The 17,330-nt window shown below is 56.5% G+C and overlaps 2 protein-coding genes across 3 annotated transcripts; both read left to right on the plus strand.

Annotated features, from left to right (window-relative positions):
• The first annotated feature begins 656 nt into the window (after nucleotides 1–656).
• Nucleotides 657–9,298, plus strand: LGI3 (leucine rich repeat LGI family member 3). Of its 2 annotated transcripts, XM_020899922.2 has the most exons (8): nucleotides 658–1,295; nucleotides 2,134–2,205; nucleotides 2,985–3,056; nucleotides 3,362–3,433; nucleotides 3,536–3,607; nucleotides 5,307–5,476; nucleotides 5,609–5,773; nucleotides 6,651–9,298. In XM_020899922.2, exons 1-8 carry the CDS (start codon nucleotides 1,090–1,092, stop codon nucleotides 7,466–7,468), a joined length of 1,647 nt encoding a protein of 548 aa, XP_020755581.2. In that variant the 5' UTR covers nucleotides 658–1,089; the 3' UTR covers nucleotides 7,469–9,298. The 2 variants fall into 2 exon arrangements, with proteins under 2 accessions (XP_070315799.1, XP_020755581.2); XM_070459698.1 differs by lacking the exon at nucleotides 2,134–2,205 and having other exon boundaries at nucleotides 657–1,295.
• Nucleotides 9,299–13,082: 3,784 nt separating this feature from the next.
• On the plus strand, nucleotides 13,083–16,755 carry REEP4 (receptor accessory protein 4). The gene is made up of 8 exons (XM_070459699.1): nucleotides 13,083–13,592; nucleotides 14,394–14,466; nucleotides 14,846–14,922; nucleotides 15,013–15,133; nucleotides 15,549–15,662; nucleotides 16,068–16,203; nucleotides 16,348–16,502; nucleotides 16,598–16,755. Exons 1-8 carry the CDS (start codon nucleotides 13,561–13,563, stop codon nucleotides 16,661–16,663), a joined length of 774 nt encoding a protein of 257 aa, XP_070315800.1. The 5' UTR covers nucleotides 13,083–13,560; the 3' UTR covers nucleotides 16,664–16,755.
• Nucleotides 16,756–17,330: the final 575 nt, after the last annotated feature.

A 17,330-nucleotide genomic window follows, 5' to 3' on the forward strand; every position in this document is an offset into this window, starting at 1 on the left:
CTACATTACTTGCGGATTCTTTCCCAGCTGAGCTACCAGGGAAGCCCAAGGAGTCAGGCAGAGTGCGTTTTAAATCCCTGCGCTCTCACTTTCTTTTTTGGGTACTATAGGCCTCACTTTCCTTATCTGCAAAAGGCGATTAATAACAAAGACCTCAAAAGGTTGAGGCGATTAACTACACAGAGTACACAGCATGCTACTAGATGTGATAACAATGTTGGCTGCTTTCCTCCGTTTGGGCTTCAGTCTCCTCCTTTGTTAAACCAAGGACTGGACTGGAAATGCCTAATGCTGTTCCCAGTACCCACGACCACAGACTGTGCCTCATGAGGAATGTTCTGGATTTCCACACATTCCCATTCCAACTCCAGTGATATTTCCCCTTTAGGTTCGCACAGACACAAAGGCACATTGTGTTGACTAGCCTTCGGAGACGTGAACAGATACACGCACATCACTGATGACACATGGCGTGCCCACGAACTCTGCTTATAGGCCGCTGAGGGCCAAGATAGAAGCACAGAGGCACATAAATCCAAAGCGTAAAAATGCCTGACCCGGGGAAATATATGCCCGTGCAGAGACAAGTGTGCATGCGTGCAGGTTGCACAAGGAAACCTTGCGCGCGCGCGCACACACACACACACACACACACACAAACACACACACGCGCGCCCTCGCGCCCAGCCGCTTTGGGTGCCAGGCCGCTGAGCAGATGGCCCCGGAGACGGCCTGCAGGGCGCGCAGCGGCCGACCGGGGCCGCAACCACTCCTTTCTGTGGCTACTCCCCTCCCCACACCGGGGACTCCCCCGCTCCGCACTGCGCGCCCCCGCCGCCCGCCGCAGTCCGCGTCCTCCCAACCGGTCAACCTTCGGCTCGGCCCCGGGCTCCGCGCATTTCTGCATCTCTCCGAGTGCTCGGCTCGCGGGAGCGAGCAGGGGCGGGGACGGCCGCCGGCGCCCGAGGACCGGAGGAGTAGCTCTGCAGAGGACAGCCGGGGGGGCCTAGCTGTCACCGCGGCTGCCCGGGAGCGCCCGCTCGGGGTGGCCGGGAGCGGTGGGGCGGGGGCCGCGAGCTCGCGGGCAGCATGGCGGGGCTGCAGGCCAGGAGGGGCTCGGGGCTCAGGCTGCTGGCGCTGTCCACCCTGGGCCTCTGCCTAATGCTGGAAGTCGGCGCCAAGAGGCCCCCCAAGACGCCTCCCTGCCCCCCGAGTTGCTCCTGCACTAGGGACACCGCCTTCTGCGTGGACTCCAAGGCAGTGCCCAGGAACCTGCCCTCCGAGGTCATCTCTCTGTGAGTGCTCTGGACTGGGGCGCGGCCGGGTGGGGGAACTGGAAAGAAGAAGGCAGAAACCCTGCTCTGGGGAGAACCCCTGCTCCCTCTCTACAGAGTTTAAGGACCAGGAGGGCTCCAGGGGGCCTGAGGAACTGAATTCCAGGCAGCAGCCTGGCTGGGAGTTCTGCAGTCATGCTGGGGAAAGCAGCCATGGCTGGAAAAGAGTGTTTATGGCCAAGAATGAATCATCACCACCATCAGCATTAATGAGACCTACTGTGTGCGGGCGCTGAACTTGGAGGGAGGGGGTTGTTTACATGAGTATGGGGGCCGCTGCCTGTGATGTCATACCAAGGACAGAAGGCCTCTTGGAGGGGGAAGGGTGGGAGGGAGATACACCCCTACCGTGCCCTGGCACGGGTGGACGCCTGCCACTGGTCTCGCCAGCCACTCTGCACGGGGCCAGGCAGCCTGTCCCTTGCAGCAAGCAGCCTCAGGGACTAGATAGGCTGTGTGGTTGGTCCCTGAGGGCAAGATGCTAATCCACCGCCCCCATCTCAGTGCTCCATCCCTCCACAGCACCCAGCACACTGGGTGTTTGGATGATGAAGCAGGTATGGGTAATGGAACCTTCTTTTGGCCGAGGTCCTTGGTGCTCAGGGAGTCAGTACTGGAGGATGATAATGAGCTTGTGAGAAGGGAAAGAGCCTCAGGTTGAAGCGGGGGGTGGAGCCAGGTGACACGGGGAGTTTCCAAAGCGAGCGTATACAGAAGACATTGCCCTGTCCACTTCATGCCGTCCCAGCACAGCCCTGTATTCTCCCCTTGGTTACTGACCCTCAGATGTCCCCTGCAGGACGCTGGTGAATGCTGCCTTCTCAGAGATCCAGGATGGAGCGTTTTCCCACCTGCCACTGCTGCAGTTCCTGTATGGACAGGGCCTCGCTGAAGGGCAGGGCCGGGCAGGGGAAGGGAAGGAGCTCAGACTGGGGGGAGGGGAGAGGAGACTGGTCCTGAGTTGCCCGTGGAGGTCAAGCTGCAGGTGTCCCTTGCTCGCTCCAACGGGAGAGCCACAGTGAAGCAGCGGAGAGTCCAGAGGGCCCCGGGACAGCAGTTTGGGGAAGGAAGGTCCGGGTTGCACGCAAAAGCGAAGAACGGGGATGTTTGGGGCCCAGTTAGGAATGGACTTGTGTCCTCTGGAGACCCCAAAGAATTGGGTGCAGTAGTTTGGGCTGGAGCCAGAGGGTGGACAGTGCAGATGAGAGGGGTCACCTTAGAGACAAGTGATCCCAAGGATCAGGGTTTGAAGAGAGAGCCTGGAGCTGAAAGGGAGGGAAGACAGGAGGGTCTGGAATTCTAAAGGGAGCTATTTATGTTTGAAGCCCCAGTCACAAGAAAAGATAAGCGTGGTTATCCTCAAACTTACATCCCTCTGAGAGGAACTGGAGTGAGCTGGGTGAGGGTGGGAGGCAGGGTGGTGGGGAAGGACCCAACTTGACAGGAGAGGTATGCCCTAGGAGTAAATGGGGGCCCTGGGAGCTTCTGGGACCAGAGCAGATTCCCGCCTGGACTTGCCACCCAGGCTGCTCCGGGACTCTCCGCTAGGGTCCCCAGGGTGGGAGGCATGGCTTGGGGGTGAGGCAACTGACTGGGAGCTGGCACGGCAGGCGTGCCCTTGGAAACGCTAATCTGCCTTTGTCTCTTCAGGTTACTCAATTCCAACAAGTTTACACTGATTGGAGACAATGCTTTCACAGGACTCTCACACCTGCAGTACCTGTGCGTGGGAAGGAAAGGGGAGTTGGGAGGAGGGCTGAGAACAGAGATGAAGTGAGGAGGGCTAGGGGGAGGTGGGAGGAGTGCCCTTGAATCCTCTGACTGCAGGGCCCGAGAAGAAGGTCATTTCACCCATCCCTCTGCCTAAACCATCCCGCCTGGCTGCCTGTCACCACAGGCTTCATGTCCAGACTCAGAATGAAAGCCTGCCATGGGCTGGAATCCAGGAGGGCCACAGGGATGCAGCTGGGGTCGGGGAAGTGGTCTGGGTGCAGAATGGTGGCTGAAATAAGTTCTGTTTTCTCCAGCTTCATTGAGAACAACGACATCTGGGCATTATCCAAGTTTACCTTCCGAGGACTCAAGTCTTTGACGCACCTGTGAGTACATCACGCACATACACTGGCCCAAAGCCCTGTCTCCTGTGGCCTTTGGCCTTGGGCATGACCTTCAGGTGGGTGACCTAGAGGTCTCTCTTTCAGGTCACTGGCCAACAATAACCTGCAGACACTGCCTAGAGACATCTTTCGGCCCCTGGACATCCTGAGTGACTTGTAAGGCCTGAGTCCTACCTTTTGTTGACAGTGGCACAGAGGGGCGTGGCCCTGGAGGGAGCAGTGTGGGAGCCAGAATTGGAAGATCATAAGGTCTTGATAGGCTGGGAGGGTTTAGGTTTGGGTGGGGGAGAAGGCTAGGTTGATTTATATAGAGACTGGTAGCCTTTCAAGTTGAGGTTCTTCAAGGCATTTGTGGACCCTCTTAAAATGCATGCAAGACATTATGTGTATATTTTTTCCAATTTAGGAAGTATTTTATTTTTTAATTTATTTTTAAATGGAGGATAATTTCTTTAAAACGTTGTGTTGGCTTCTGCTAACGTTGGTTCAACGTGAACCAGCTCTGTGCATGCCAAGTCTCTCAGTCATGTCGGACTCTTTGCCACCCTATGAACTGTAGCCTGCCAGGCTCCTCTGTCCATAGGATTCTCCGGGCAAGAATGCTGGAGTGGGTTGCCATGCCCTCCTCCAGTGTATCTTCCCCGCCCAGGGATCGAACCCTCATCTCTTAGGTCTTCTACATCGGCAGACAGGTTCCTTACCACTAGCGCCCCCTGGGAAACCAGTCAGTACGCGTGTGTCTTCTCCCTCCTGAATCTCCTTCCTACGGTGTACTTTTTGAACATGTGCTTTTTAAACATATGGTTCTTTTTTCCATTTATTTTTATTAGTTGGAGGCTAATTACTTTACAATATTGTAGTGGTTTTTGCCATACATTGATATGAATCAGCCATGGATTTACATGTATTCCCCATCCCGATCCCCCCTCCCACCTCCCTCTCCACCCGATCCCTCTGGGTCTTCCCAGTCTCATGCATCCAATCTGGGCTGGTGATCTGTTTCACCCTAGATAATATACATGTTTCGATGCTGTTCTCTCGAAACATCCCACCCTCGCCTTCTCCCACAGAGTCCAAAAGTCTGTTCTGTACATCTGTGTCTCTTTTTCTGTTTTGCATATAGGGTTATCGTTATCATCTTTCTAAATTCCATATATATGCGTTGGTATACTGTATTGGTCTTTCTGGCTTACTTCACTCTGTATAATGGGCTCCAGTTTCATCCATCTCATTAGAACTGATTCAAATGAATTCTTTTTAATGGCTGAGTAATAGTCCATGGTGTATATGTACCACAGCTTCCTTATCCATTCGTCTGCTGATGGGCATCTAGGTTGCTTCCATGTCCTGGCTATTATAAACAGTGCTGCGATGAACACTGGGGTGCACGTGTCTCTTTCAGATCTGGTTTCCTCGGTGTGTATGCCCAGAAGTGGGATTGCTGGGTCATATGGCAGTTCTATAAACATATGTTTGATTTGAATCTGTGTTAAAGTCCAGTAGCATAGCCATAGTCATTGACCAGTATTTCTACAAGAAAACAAAAGCCCCAGAATGAGGAAGGTTTGGAGGAACGGGGATGAAACAGACAGATGTGGAGGTCATACACGGGAAAAGGCCCCTGGCCAAGGAGGCAAGTAGGGACTGAAACTCAGCCTGTACTCTCCTGGTCAAGCACGTGTCCGCGGGGCTGAGCCCACCCCGTGGGGGACCTTTCTCTAACCGGCACAAAGATGCCACATGAACAGCCAGCAGCAGCCTTGCCAGTATCTACTGAAAACCCAGAGGGCCCGGGTGGGCAGAGCAGCTGAAAGCCTGCCCCCTCTGTGCCTCCTCCATCACCCTCATGATGCAGGGACCTGCGGGGCAACTCGCTCAACTGTGACTGCAAGGTGAAGTGGCTGGTGGAGTGGCTGGCGCACACCAACACCACGGTGGCGCCCATCTACTGCGCCAGCCCGCCCCGCTTCCAGGAGCACAAGGTGCAGGATCTCCCACTGCGAGAGTTCGACTGCATCACCACGGGTAGGAGGTGCCCCACCTTGGGCATCAGGCTGGGCCTCCCCTGGGATGCTCCCGCTGCCCTGCCTTGCCAGTCGAGTAGCCCTAACCCTTCTCCCTAACATAACCCTAACCCCTAACCCCGCATCCCTGCAGATTTCGTGTTGTACCAGACACTGTCCTTCCCAGCAGTGTCAGCCGAGCCCTTCCTCTACTCCAGCGACCTCTACTTGGCTCTGGCCCAGCCGGGAGCCAGCGCCTGCACCATCCTCAAGTGGGACTACGTTGAAAGGCAGCTTCGAGACTATGATAGAATCCCAGGTATCTAGGCCTGACCTGGCTGTGGTGGCCCTGAGGGTGGGGTGGGCTCTGTTGTTCCTCTTCCTTGGGTTCCTACAGGTAGAAGGATAGATGAGACATGGTCTCTGCCCACAGGAAGAACTTTTCTAGTCTTTGGGGGGAGATTGATACATACACAGATAACATCCACATAATACACAGGTCCTAGGAGGAAGATATGACCACAGTGCTCTGGGGGCCAAAGGAGAGGCCTACCCTGGGCAATCAGGGAAGGTTTCCTGGTGGAGGGGATGCCTAAGCTGAATCATGTATATATATTTTTCCTTGTTTATTTATTTAATTGTGGCCGTGCTGCGTCTGTTGCTGCATGGGCTTCTCACTGCAGCGGCTTCTCTTACCGTGGAGCTCAGGCTCTAGAGCATGCAGACTCCAGCAGGTGTGGCACGGGTGGGCTCAGCGCAGGCAGGCTCAGTAGGTGCAGCTCCCAGGCTCTGGAACACAGGCTTAGTAGCTGTGGTGCACTGGGTTAGTTGCTCCGAAGCCTGTGGGATCTTCCTGGATTAGGGATAGAACCTGTGTCTCCTGCATTGGCAGGCGATTCTTTATCACTGAGCCTTTGTACACAGTAAGCTGACGTGACGGTTATTCAGCTGGTCAATATCTAGCAACACGTATTTTGTGCTCAGTGTCAGCTTATATTGGAACTTGGGGTCAAAGGCAAAGGGAGGGTGAGGGTGAGATGGTTCTTAGCTATGAGACAATTAGAAAGCATGGAGCACACGATGGATGTTCAGCAGGGAGAGAATACTGTAGCAGACAGCCTTAGTCGGAGGGGCCCGGCCCTCTTTTCTGAGGGTGTGGCGGGGGCCCCCTAACACCACTCCCCTCCACCCTGCAGCCCCTTCTGCAGTGCACTGCAAGCCGATGGTGGTGGACAGCCAGCTGTACGTGGTGGTGGCCCAGCTGTTTGGGGGCTCTTACATTTACCACTGGGACCCCAACACCACGCGCTTCACCAAGCTGCAAGACATTGACCCTCAGCGTGTGCGCAAGCCCAACGACCTGGAGGCCTTCCGCATCGACGGCGACTGGTACTTCGCTGTGGCTGACAGCTCCAAGGCGGGAGCCACCAGCCTCTACCGCTGGCATCAGAACGGCTTCTACTCCCACCAGGCCCTGCACCCCTGGCACCGGGATACCGACCTGGAATTCGTGGATGGTGAGGGAAAGCCACGCCTGATCGTGTCCAGCAGTTCGCAGGCTCCCGTCATCTATCAGTGGAGCCGCACCCAGAAGCAGTTTGTGGCTCAGGGCGAGGTGACCCAGGTGCCTGACGCCCAGGCAGTGAAACACTTCCGTGCGGGCCGCGATAGCTACCTATGCCTCAGCCGTTACATCGGTGACTCCAAGATCCTGCGCTGGGAGGGCGCCCGCTTCTCCGAGGTGCAGGCCCTGCCCTCCCGGGGCTCGCTGGCCCTGCAGCCCTTCCTGGTGGGTGGCCGCCGCTACCTGGCGCTGGGCAGCGACTTCTCCTTCACACAGATCTACCAGTGGGATGACGGGCGGCAGAAGTTCATGCGGTTCCAAGAGCTGGCCGTGCAGGCCCCCCGGGCTTTCTGCTACATGCCGGCTGGGGATGCCCAGCTGCTCCTGGCGCCCAGCTTCAAGGGACAGACGCTGGTGTACCGACACGTGGTGGTGGACCTCAGTGCCTAGGGGGGTGCGGGGGCCTCGGGGTTCCTCGGGCCACGCCGGAGGCTGGGTGGGAGCTTCCAGGTGAGCCACATATGTGCTTGTGGGAAGACACACATAGCCCATCCACACACGCGCTCTCACGTGTACACACCCCAGTGAGCATGGGCCGCACCATGGACTGTAGCCCAGGGAGGCCCCTTGGTCTTCACTGGAATCAGCACGAAGACTTGTGTACGCACCTGGCAACCCAGCGCCCAATGCCCTCCCGCGTGGACGCCTATGCACCCCGCCCGCAGCCACCCTTGCTCTGCTGCCTGCCACGTGCTCTGGCCTGGCCTGGGGAGGGGTCCTGGGAGGGAGGGAGAGCGGCCAAACTGCTCCCTCCTGTTCTTCGGCGTATCCTTCTAACCCTCTGGTCTTTTCCTGTTGGTGCTCGGGGTGTCTGTTTACCTGCTCGTGCTCCGCATTGCAGCCTGTGGCCACATCCTCCTTACTGCCGGCTGCACTCTCCCACGCCACGCGCCCTCCGCGGGCACATGTGTGCGTGGACACACTCCTTCAGTGACACGCACGCACACCTGCCCACACGCCCGTCTCCGTGTGCACAGGCACAGCTTCAGTGCAGCCTGAAGGGCGTCTCCTCCGTGACCTTGCCTCTCTTCCTGCAGGGGCACACGGTACCCGGCCTCCTCCACTCACCCCCTGGTGTGCCCACCCCATGGCTGATAATGATGGGAATGGTGGTACCAGCCTCTGGGTACCAGCCGGACTTCCTGGGGGGCAAAGCCTCTCTGCCCGAAGCAATAACGACAGCCGACCCTGACTTCTTCCCGGCGCTCTCTGTTCCCACTGGACTTTCCTTGCCTCACCCTGAGTCTGCTTCCCTGGGGGACAGGAGACCACCCAGGTAAAGGCCTTCTGCTTTTCCTTCCTGTAGCTGCGCCTGCCTCTGACCGCCCTCTGGTTCAGTCCTACCTCGGGGACATGGGCCTTGTGTTGTGTGAGCTCTTCTGGGTGTGGCCACAGGCCGGCCAAGCACCTGAGGTATCTGGGCAGGTGCCAGGAGTGGAGAGCACCCTGGGGCCCTGGCACCCCTCTGAACCACAGAGACCCTCCCCGGAGTGGAGAGTGAGGAAGCGGCCCCTGACAACCAAGCTTCTGCCGCCCTCTGCTGTGCATGGGAATAGAAGGCTCTGAGACGGAATAGAAGGCTTTGAGACGCAGAGCTGGCGGGGGAGGCGCTTCCCAGTGCCCAGATGGCGTGAGGGCCCCCGGGTAGCAAGATGCCCAGAGGCACTTGGAGGCAATGATCTGATTCACTTGCTTCAAATAAAAATCCCACCCCCTGACAGCTCTCAGGTATCCAATGGCGATGATCTGCAGCTCCTATTTCCTTAAGAACAAAGCTGTGTTTTCTGTCCCTGATGCTTGGAAGGGGCCAGCATCAAATGTCAGACCCCCTTCCTCCCTGCTCCCCTCCCTCTAAGGAAGGAGTAAGCATCCCAAGGTCAGCTGGTGCTGGGGTCAGGAGTTCACGCTGATGACACTCAGGTGCTGGGCCAGTGTGACTAGTCTCCATCACCTGGGGCTGACTCATGGCCAGGTCTTCCTTCCTGGAGATCACAGTCTTGGGGCCCACTGAGATCAGAGTCTGTCCCTCGGTCAGGTCAAGTCCAACCAACAGGGCTAAGGACAAGCTCAGTGGTTGGTCTCTCCATCCCCCTCTGCTGGACAAGCATGCATCACGGCTGTCATTCTCAGACCCGGTGTGAGATTTCAAGCAAGTGGACTGATTTCCGTGAGCTGAGCGTCTCTTTCTGTAAAGTAGATAATAAAACCTACTTTGCCCGATCCTGATTGTGCCACTTACTAGCTGGGAGGTCTCAAGCGTGTTCCTTCACTTATCTGAATCTCAGTTTTCTTATCTGAAAAATGTGGCTAACGATGCTACCTACCTGACAGGGTTAGTGTGAGATTTGAATGCATTACATTTATAATATGTTGATGTATGAATATAAACAGTGACAGATTTTATTTTCTTGGGCTACAAAATCACTGTGGATGGTGACTACAGTCATGAAATTAAAAGATGCTTGTTCCTTGGAAGGAAAGCTATGACAAACCTAGACAGCATATTAAAAAGCAGAGCTATCACTTTGCCGACAAAGGTCCATATAGCGAAAATGATGGTTTCTCCAGTAGTCTTGTACCGATGTGAGAGTTGGACCATAAAAAAAGTTAAGCGACGAAGAATTGATGCTTTTGAATTATGGTGCTGGAGAAGACTCTTGAGAGTCCCTTGGACAGCAAGGAGATCAAACCAGTCCATCCTAAAGGAAATCAACCCTGAATATTCATTGAAAGGACTGATGCTGAAGCTGAAGCTCCAATACTTTGGCCACCTGATGTGAAGAGCCAACTCATTGGAAAAGACCCTGATGCTGGGAAAGATTGGGGGCAGGAGGAGAAGGGGATGACAGAAGATGAGATGGTTGGATGGCATCAGTGACTTAACGGACACGAGTTTGAGCAAACTCTGGGAGATGGTGAAAGACAGAGAAGCCTGGCGTGCTGCAGTCCATGGGGTCGCAAAGAGTCGGACACAACTGAGCGGCTGAACAACAATATATGTGTGACCCTTAGAATTGTGTGTCTGGCACAAAGCTCAGGCTTTTTCGGTTGTAGGACTCTATGAGGTACCCAAGTGTCTCACAGAAGACTTTAATGGCAGGGAGAAGGCTGATCTCTGAGGAGACCTGCTTTCTATGGATGAGGGTTCCTGCCCATCTTCAGTCTCAGAGGCCCTGTTGTTGTTCAGTCACTAGGTCGTGTCCGACTCGTTGTGACCCCATGGACTGCAGCATGCCAGGCCTCCCTGTCCTTCACTATCTTCACAGAGTCCCTGTACCCTACATCTTACCTTTAGCCTCAGATGCCCACTTCTCACAACAGGGAACCTCACAGGTTCCCACCTTCTGAAACCGCATTCACCCGCTCTTGGCTTAGCAGGTACCTCTTGGGTCCCCCAGCCACAATGTCCTGGGAATGCCTGTCCTACTTTTTCAAATGGGGTCTCATCCTGTGCCAGGGGAGAGGTTGCCAGGGAAAGTGGGTTGAGTCTTCTAGACATGTTGGCATTTTGTCACCCAGTAGAAAGATAAACATCATTGTCACTCCCCACCCCCCAGCCCCCACCAGGGAACCTTCTGAGGGCGGGAGACACCCCCCTTCCTGAATGCCCAGCTTTCCGCACAGGGCGGGGATGGGACCCACCGTGTGTCTGCATGGTCACCTGCCAGGGGCAGGTATCTGTATGTCCAGAGAGCTGCTTAGCAACCCAGTGTAACCAGGTGACTGTGTCAACAGCTCAGGACCAAAGGGCGTGAGAGGCAGAGTCTACTCACTCTGCCAAAGCCCAGGAGGGTGACCCCCTCAGCTGTCAGCCTCAAACCCCTCCCTGCTGAGCTCTGCTTTCAGCCACAGACCTCTGACATATTGTCTCTTACATTTCCCAAGCTCAGTCATTGTGACCAAGAGTCTCCCTTTGAGAGATGGTCCCAGTTGGCTTGGCTTAGAGTGGGCACAGGGGAGCTCCTCTCCAGTGAATGCGGGTAAAGCGAGGCCTGTGATGCTGAGGTCAGGTGACTCTGGAAGGCGTCGAGGGTAGCGGAGGAGAGGCAGATCTGCAGCAAGTACCGAAGGCTGCTGGAGGTTCACATGCACACAGTCAGCCCAGGCAGCCTTACTTCCAAAAGAATCGATGTCCCTTCCCTTTTCTGCACTTCACCCCACTCCTCCTGAGCTGTCCAGATGATCAATCACATCCTTCTATCCCAAGAAGACAAGGGTATTTTTCACCTTTGTTACAATGTTGCATGGTGGTCAGGACCTTCCTGCCAGCCCCTCAGCCCTGGATGGTTCTTGTTCCTCCAGTCTAGGTAGGAGCTCCAACCAGTGTGAGCAGGTGGGGGCAGAGAGAAGGAGGCGTCAGGGCCTCGGGGGAGTTTCTTCTGTGGGCCAGTTTCACTGCAAGCCCTCCCACTCAGCAGTACCAATAAAGCTGATGATCATAATTATGACTGTATAATCACTGAGTGTTTTATTCCCAAGAAGCCTCCTTTCCCTGGCCTCCATCACTAGTTACTCCATCCTTTTGATAGATGGTGAGGGTTAACTATGGCTGTAATAAAAAGTAATAACTGCCCAAGTTTCCTGCCCCCGCAGCTCTGGGCAGCTCTGCTGCCTCCCTTTAGCTCTGTGAGGCAGTGAAGAGGCTGTGCTGGGTCGGGGGTGGGTGATGTGCTCCCCATGTCCAGAAGGAGGCATGGGGCACCTAGCAGAAGAGATACAAAGAATGGAACCCCACCTGCAAAGCTGTAGAAGCAGCAAAGATTGCCTTCTTTTGTTTTTTCAAAAATAATTTTTATTGAAATAGATATATGGCTTCCCTGGTGGCTCAGATCGTAAAGAGTCTGCTGGCAATGAGGGAGACCCGGGTTCAATCCCTGGATCAGAAACAGCCCCTGGAGAAGGGCATGGCTACCCACTCCAGGACTCTTGCCTGGAGAATTCCGTGGACAGAGGAGCCTTGTGGCTACATTCCATGGGGTCACAAAGAATTGGACATGACTGAGTCACTACCACTTTCATATATATACATGTGTGTGATATATATATATATATATATATATATATATATATATCACTGAGTGGAGTGACATATATACTAATATATATGTTACAATGTGCAAGTCTTCTCTTTTAGCCTCTCACCGTCTTACACATACATACCTTCCTCCTAGAGGAGCTTTCCCATTACCCTTCCCTTCTTAGAGCTGCCCTGAAAAGAAGACTGAGCCAAACGTTTGTTTATCATGCACCATCAAACACTATCAGTTGCCCTTGGACAAGTTACTTTCCACCACTGAGGCCACTTCCTAAATGGTAAAAAGGGGTCTTGTAAAGTTCAAGCCTTGCACTCAAAAATGCACCACAAAGTGGCGATTCTTGATACTAAAGCTCTCAGGGATATCTGTGCTCTTGACTCACAAAAATATGTGGAATTTCAAACTTTGGGGGAAGATGGATTGAGGACTTCACCCAGAATCTCTCAAATCTGCCTGCCCAGGGACGCGGGAGAAGTCAACTCCTGCAGCCCACCCTTCAGGGTGACTTGGGATGGGGGTGATGAGTCCCTCGGATCCCCTCTCCTCCAAGTCCTCTCCGCTTTCCGTCTATGTCACCTCAGCATCTTTGAAGCGCTTATCCATCTCCTGACCTAGTGCTTGTAAGAGCCAGATTTGATGGCGCTCAGCCAAACCTTTAGTTCTCAACTGAGCCTCTAACCCGGGACCTCCACCCATCTCACGCCCATTCCCATCTTACAGAGGGCGGAAAAACGAGGTAAAAGAGGGGAACCAGTAAAGAGCTCCATAAAGTCAAGACTCCGAATTCCCTTCGTTTCTTCCCGCCCAGACCCACCTTTTTGTTTCCGCTTCCCACCTCCAGATTTCCTATTCCGTGGGCTCCTCCAACCTGTGGGCCCCAGCCGCGAGACGGCTGAGCATCGCCACTTTAACGGGCAGGCCTCTCGCCTCCCTGACCTCGCCCCGCCCCCTCCGGGGCCTCTCTGCGCCTGCGCCCCGCGCCGGAGACCTGGGGTTGGGCAGCGCCCAGTTCCGTGCAACTTTCAAGTGAGTTGCAAACTCCGCCCCGAAGCCGGTGCCGGTGGCCGGGCGCACTGAGGTCCCGGGGACCCGCAGGAGCGCAGGCTGCGACCAGCCACCCCTGGCCCGGGACCCACAGCGGCCCTGGCAAGGGCCGAACGCTTCGTTCTCCGGAGCAGGAAGTGCGGCTCAGAGCTGTAACTGCCAAAGCGGCGCGGTGGGGCGGAAGAGCGCCCTGGCGGGTACCGGCTCCCGAGTCGGTCCTGCCTGCCCCGGCCCGCTCATCTCCCCTTTCTTCAGGCTTTCCGCACCGCGGAGTTAGTGCGGGCTCCGCCTCCACAAAGGGGCAGTCCTAGCGCCCCTGTGGTTCCTACACCTCCGCCGTGGCGTGAGCGTCTCTCTGGTCGTCTTCTTGGAGGGATCTCCCTTCGCTCCCAAGGCTGCAGAATGGTGTCGTGGATGATCTGTCGCCTGGTGGTGTAAGTATGGCCGTTCTAATACTCCCTCTGTTCCTGGGTTTCAACCTGCCCCTGGGGTGGAAACTGGGGATGTCAGGTGGAAAGGGGAGCTTTCTGAGCTCCCTCACCTTTCCCCTCCGTCCAACATTCACTGCAAGGGTTAACGGATCTGTGGACCTGCACAAGACATGGGGGGGGGGGGCGCGTGCTGGTACCCCCCACCCTCAAGCCTACTTGGCTGCCGGCCAGACGAAACCCCTTGCACTCAGACACTCACTGCAGGCAGGGGCGTGGGAGAGAGCACCACAGGCCGGCCAGCAGCCCCTTGGCAGACACAAGATGTGGCACGTTGTGGGCGCTTCCCAACTGAGCAGGCATTCACGTGACTCACCATCCTGGCCTCAGCCTCCCCACTCAGTCCTACTCGTCACCTTTCGGCACTCCAGCACCTGGTTGAAATATCTATGTCTGCAACCTGGCACTGCCGGATCTGGTGGCCCTGCGCCTGATGGCACGTCCAGGGGAAGAATCAGCCCGGTGCCCTCACGGCTCCGAAGCCTGCTTCCCACCCACCTTGTGCTCTCCCTGCATCATGCACCCAAGGGCCACTTTTGCAGGCCTGAGCAGGCTTGGGGTGTTTGTAAACAGCAGGGTGGGGAGGTGGCCTCCAGGGCTCTGACTCAGGCGCAGGTTGTGCAAGCCAGGCAGGAAGAACAGGGCAGGCACCTGCCACCTTGGACCTGGGTGGGAGGCGGCGGCCACCTGGCTGGGGGTGGGGAACGGTGCCCCTCTCACTTCTCTGCTTTGGGGGCTGCTCTTCAGGCTGCTGTTTGGGATGCTGTACCCAGCTTATGCTTCCTACAAGGCTGTGAAGACCAAGAACATTCGTGAATATGTGAGTGTGGGGGTGGGCAGGAGGACTCAGCTCAGGCGGGGGGTGTGGTAGGATTTGGTGAGGTGTGTGGGGTCCAAGCTGGCCTCCCTCTTTTTCAGGGGTATGATCTGGTGATATATCCTGAAGCAGCATGGGCCTGGATGGAGGGTGGGCTGTTGGGGTTCTTTGTAAGATCTTGTGGGTGAAGCTGATTGAGGGTGGGTACAGGAATGAGTGGCAGTTTCTCAGAGGCAATTCTGTAAGGCCAGCCAAGTGCCAGGGGAATGCAGTGGGAAGGGCTTTCTGGAATCTCTGGACTGGGTCAGCCCGGGACAGGGGAGTTGGTACTGCTGGTTCAGCTTCTGGCTTCTGACCTCTCCCCCCGCCCCACGCTATCCAGGTCCGATGGATGATGTATTGGATCGTCTTTGCACTCTTCATGGCGGTGGAGACCTTCACGGACGTCTTTATTTCCTGGTACGGGCACCGGGGCTCTGTGGGCTGCGGGGAGGGGCTGGCTGTCCCTGGCCTGGCTCCCCGGTGGACCTTGCCCCTCTGCCCACACAGGTTCCCTTTCTACTACGAGATCAAGATGGCGTTTGTGCTGTGGCTGCTTTCGCCCTACACCAGGGGGGCCAGCATGCTTTACCGAAAGTTTGTCCACCCATCCTTGTCTCGCCATGAGAAGGTACCCCAGGGGGAGGCAGGGTGGGCAGCGTAGGGGTGGGTGCGAGGGAAGGAGCCCTGGATTTGGGGCTTGAGACACTGGGGGACATCTGGGCTCTAATCCCAGTCCTGCTGCTGTTGAACTGTGGGACCTTGACAGAGCCTTGTCTTCTTCCTCGTCTGGACTAATCAGATGGGTGCACAGGTGAATGATCTTTGGAGGGTGTAAAACACCGGCTGGAAGCTGGTTTGGGGATGGTGTGGGGAGACTGGAGCGTGGTGGATCATTGAGGTGGAGGCGTGGGTGAGTGGGTGGGCAGCCCTTTGCTCTGTGGATGGGGTGGACCAGGAGGCATGACTCCCAGTGGTTTCTCTGGGTCCCTACAGGAGTGACCCGGGCTGTCTGCCTGAGCTTTCCTCCCTGATGTCGTCTGCAGGAAATCGACACCTACATTGTGCAAGCCAAGGAGCGCAGCTACGAGACGGTGCTCAGCTTTGGGAAGCGGGGCCTCAACATTGCTGCCTCCGCTGCTGTGCAGGCTGCCGCTAAGGTGCCCTGGGCCTCAGCCTTCCAACAGCCCACCCCACCCCCGGGGCCCTTTGGGCAGGTCCAGCTCTCAGTCAGGGAGCCAAGGGATAGCAGCTGTCCATCCCGGGGGAGCCGGGGTAAGAGGTGACAGGTGGGGGAGTTGGAGGGAGCATGGAGCTGAAGTTCAGACTTGCCTGGCTCTGACATTGACCATGAGCCGCTGCTCCTTGTCTCTGGGCCCAAGCTTGCTGTTGGCGCCCCAGGGTGCAGGGCTAGAAGGGTTGCCGTGTTGCCTTTGGACCTGTGCCCCAGGCATTGCTCGCAGGTCAGCCTTGATCTCCCTGGGCCGCTCCCCTGCCTGAGGCCCCTTCTGCCCAAAGCCCTGCCCCCTCCGTCAGGTGGTGCAGCGGCTCCTGCTCCCTTGCAGAGTCAGGGTGCACTGGCTGGGAGGCTGCGGAGCTTCTCCATGCAGGACCTGCGCACCATCCCCGATGGCCCCGCCCCCACGTACCAGGATCCCCTCTACCTGGAGGACCAGGTACCCCGCCGCAGGCCACCCATCGGTGAGTGGGCAGAGGGACCCGGAACCGTGCCCCCCAGAGAGAGGGATGGCGTCTTCCCCCAGGGCCAGAGGAAAGCTGGGTCAGCCGGCCCTCAGACTGTGTCAATGCCTAGCTTTGCCTCCTGGCTCCTTCTCCTCCACACAGGGTACAGGGCAGGGGGCCTGCGAGACAGTGACACCGATAATGAGTGTTGGTCCGACACAGAAGTGGTCCCCCAGCCACCAGCCCGGCCCCGAGAGAAGCCGCTGGGCCGTAGCCAGAGCCTGCGTGTGGTCAAGAGGAAGCCTCTGGCCCGGGAGGTCAGGAGTGAGGCAGGCACGAGGGAGGGGGGCTGTCCTTCCTGCCGCCGCAGCCCCGACCTTTCACAACGTGCCTGCCTTCTCTCCCCCAACAGGGCACCTCACGCTCCCTGAAGGTTCGGACAAGGAAAAAGACCGCACCCTCAGACATGGACAGCTAGGGTCTGCGGAGCCAGGCCGGGTCTTACCTCCTGCTCTGCGGGGCGCTGGGGCCCTTCCGAGGGACTTCTGGCTGTGCCCACAGCCCTCCTGGCCCTCCTGGCTCTTGCTGACGGTTCCCGGCCACGTGCAGGGCTGCGCCCACGATGTACCAAAGCAGGCTGGGCTTACGGTTCTATTTATTGCCTTCCTCACCCCCTACCTTCCCAGGTGTGGGACCAGAGCCCTCCCCAGGCCCCTGGAAAACCCAAAGGTCACCCAGCTGCATTCCTTCCTTCCTGTCCTTCAAAGTACTTGACAGCCTTCTCCAAGGCCTGTGTGTGTGTGTGGGGCTGGGGGGCGGTGCTGATTGTACGGTTTGTGTTGGTGAATGAGGCTGGGTTTGTGGAAGTTTTGATAAATAAATTCACAAAAGTGCTCCATCTCTTCTGGTTTGTAGTCCTTGTCTTCACAGCACACGTTATTAAGCAGCCCGCTACAGGCTAGTCAGGGTCTAGGACCAGTGCTGAAAGGCCTGAGACTACAGGAGGGCCAGATAGCCACTGACAGGTAGTTGTGATGTGGCAAGTACTGTCATGGAAAGCTCCTGAGGACCTCAGAGATGGAAGAGCTGGGGGACAGCCCTGGGAAGGGACAGAGTCTAAGAAAGCAGTCAGGAGGAGATGGAAG

The sequence above is a fragment of the Odocoileus virginianus genome, chromosome 31, assembly GCF_023699985.2.
Source record: "Odocoileus virginianus isolate 20LAN1187 ecotype Illinois chromosome 31, Ovbor_1.2, whole genome shotgun sequence".
NCBI lineage: Eukaryota > Metazoa > Chordata > Mammalia > Artiodactyla > Cervidae > Odocoileus > Odocoileus virginianus.

Bases quoted from the DNA above. Each gene is read 5' to 3' on its own strand.
- LGI3 (XM_020899922.2), top strand. From the start codon at position 1,090: ATGGCGGGGCTGCAGGCCAGGAGGGGCTCGGGGCTCAGGCTGCTGGCG. The intron at 3,608-5,306 runs GTAAGGCCTGAG...CTCATGATGCAG, and splicing joins CTGGACATCCTGAGTGACTT to GGACCTGCGGGGCAACTCGC. The intron at 5,774-6,650 runs GTATCTAGGCCT...TCCACCCTGCAG, and splicing joins AGACTATGATAGAATCCCAG to CCCCTTCTGCAGTGCACTGC.
- REEP4 (XM_070459699.1), top strand. From the start codon at position 13,561: ATGGTGTCGTGGATGATCTGTCGCCTGGTGGT. The intron at 13,593-14,393 runs GTAAGTATGGCC...GCTGCTCTTCAG, and splicing joins ATGATCTGTCGCCTGGTGGT to GCTGCTGTTTGGGATGCTGT. The intron at 16,503-16,597 runs GTCAGGAGTGAG...CTCCCCCAACAG, and splicing joins GGAAGCCTCTGGCCCGGGAG to GGCACCTCACGCTCCCTGAA.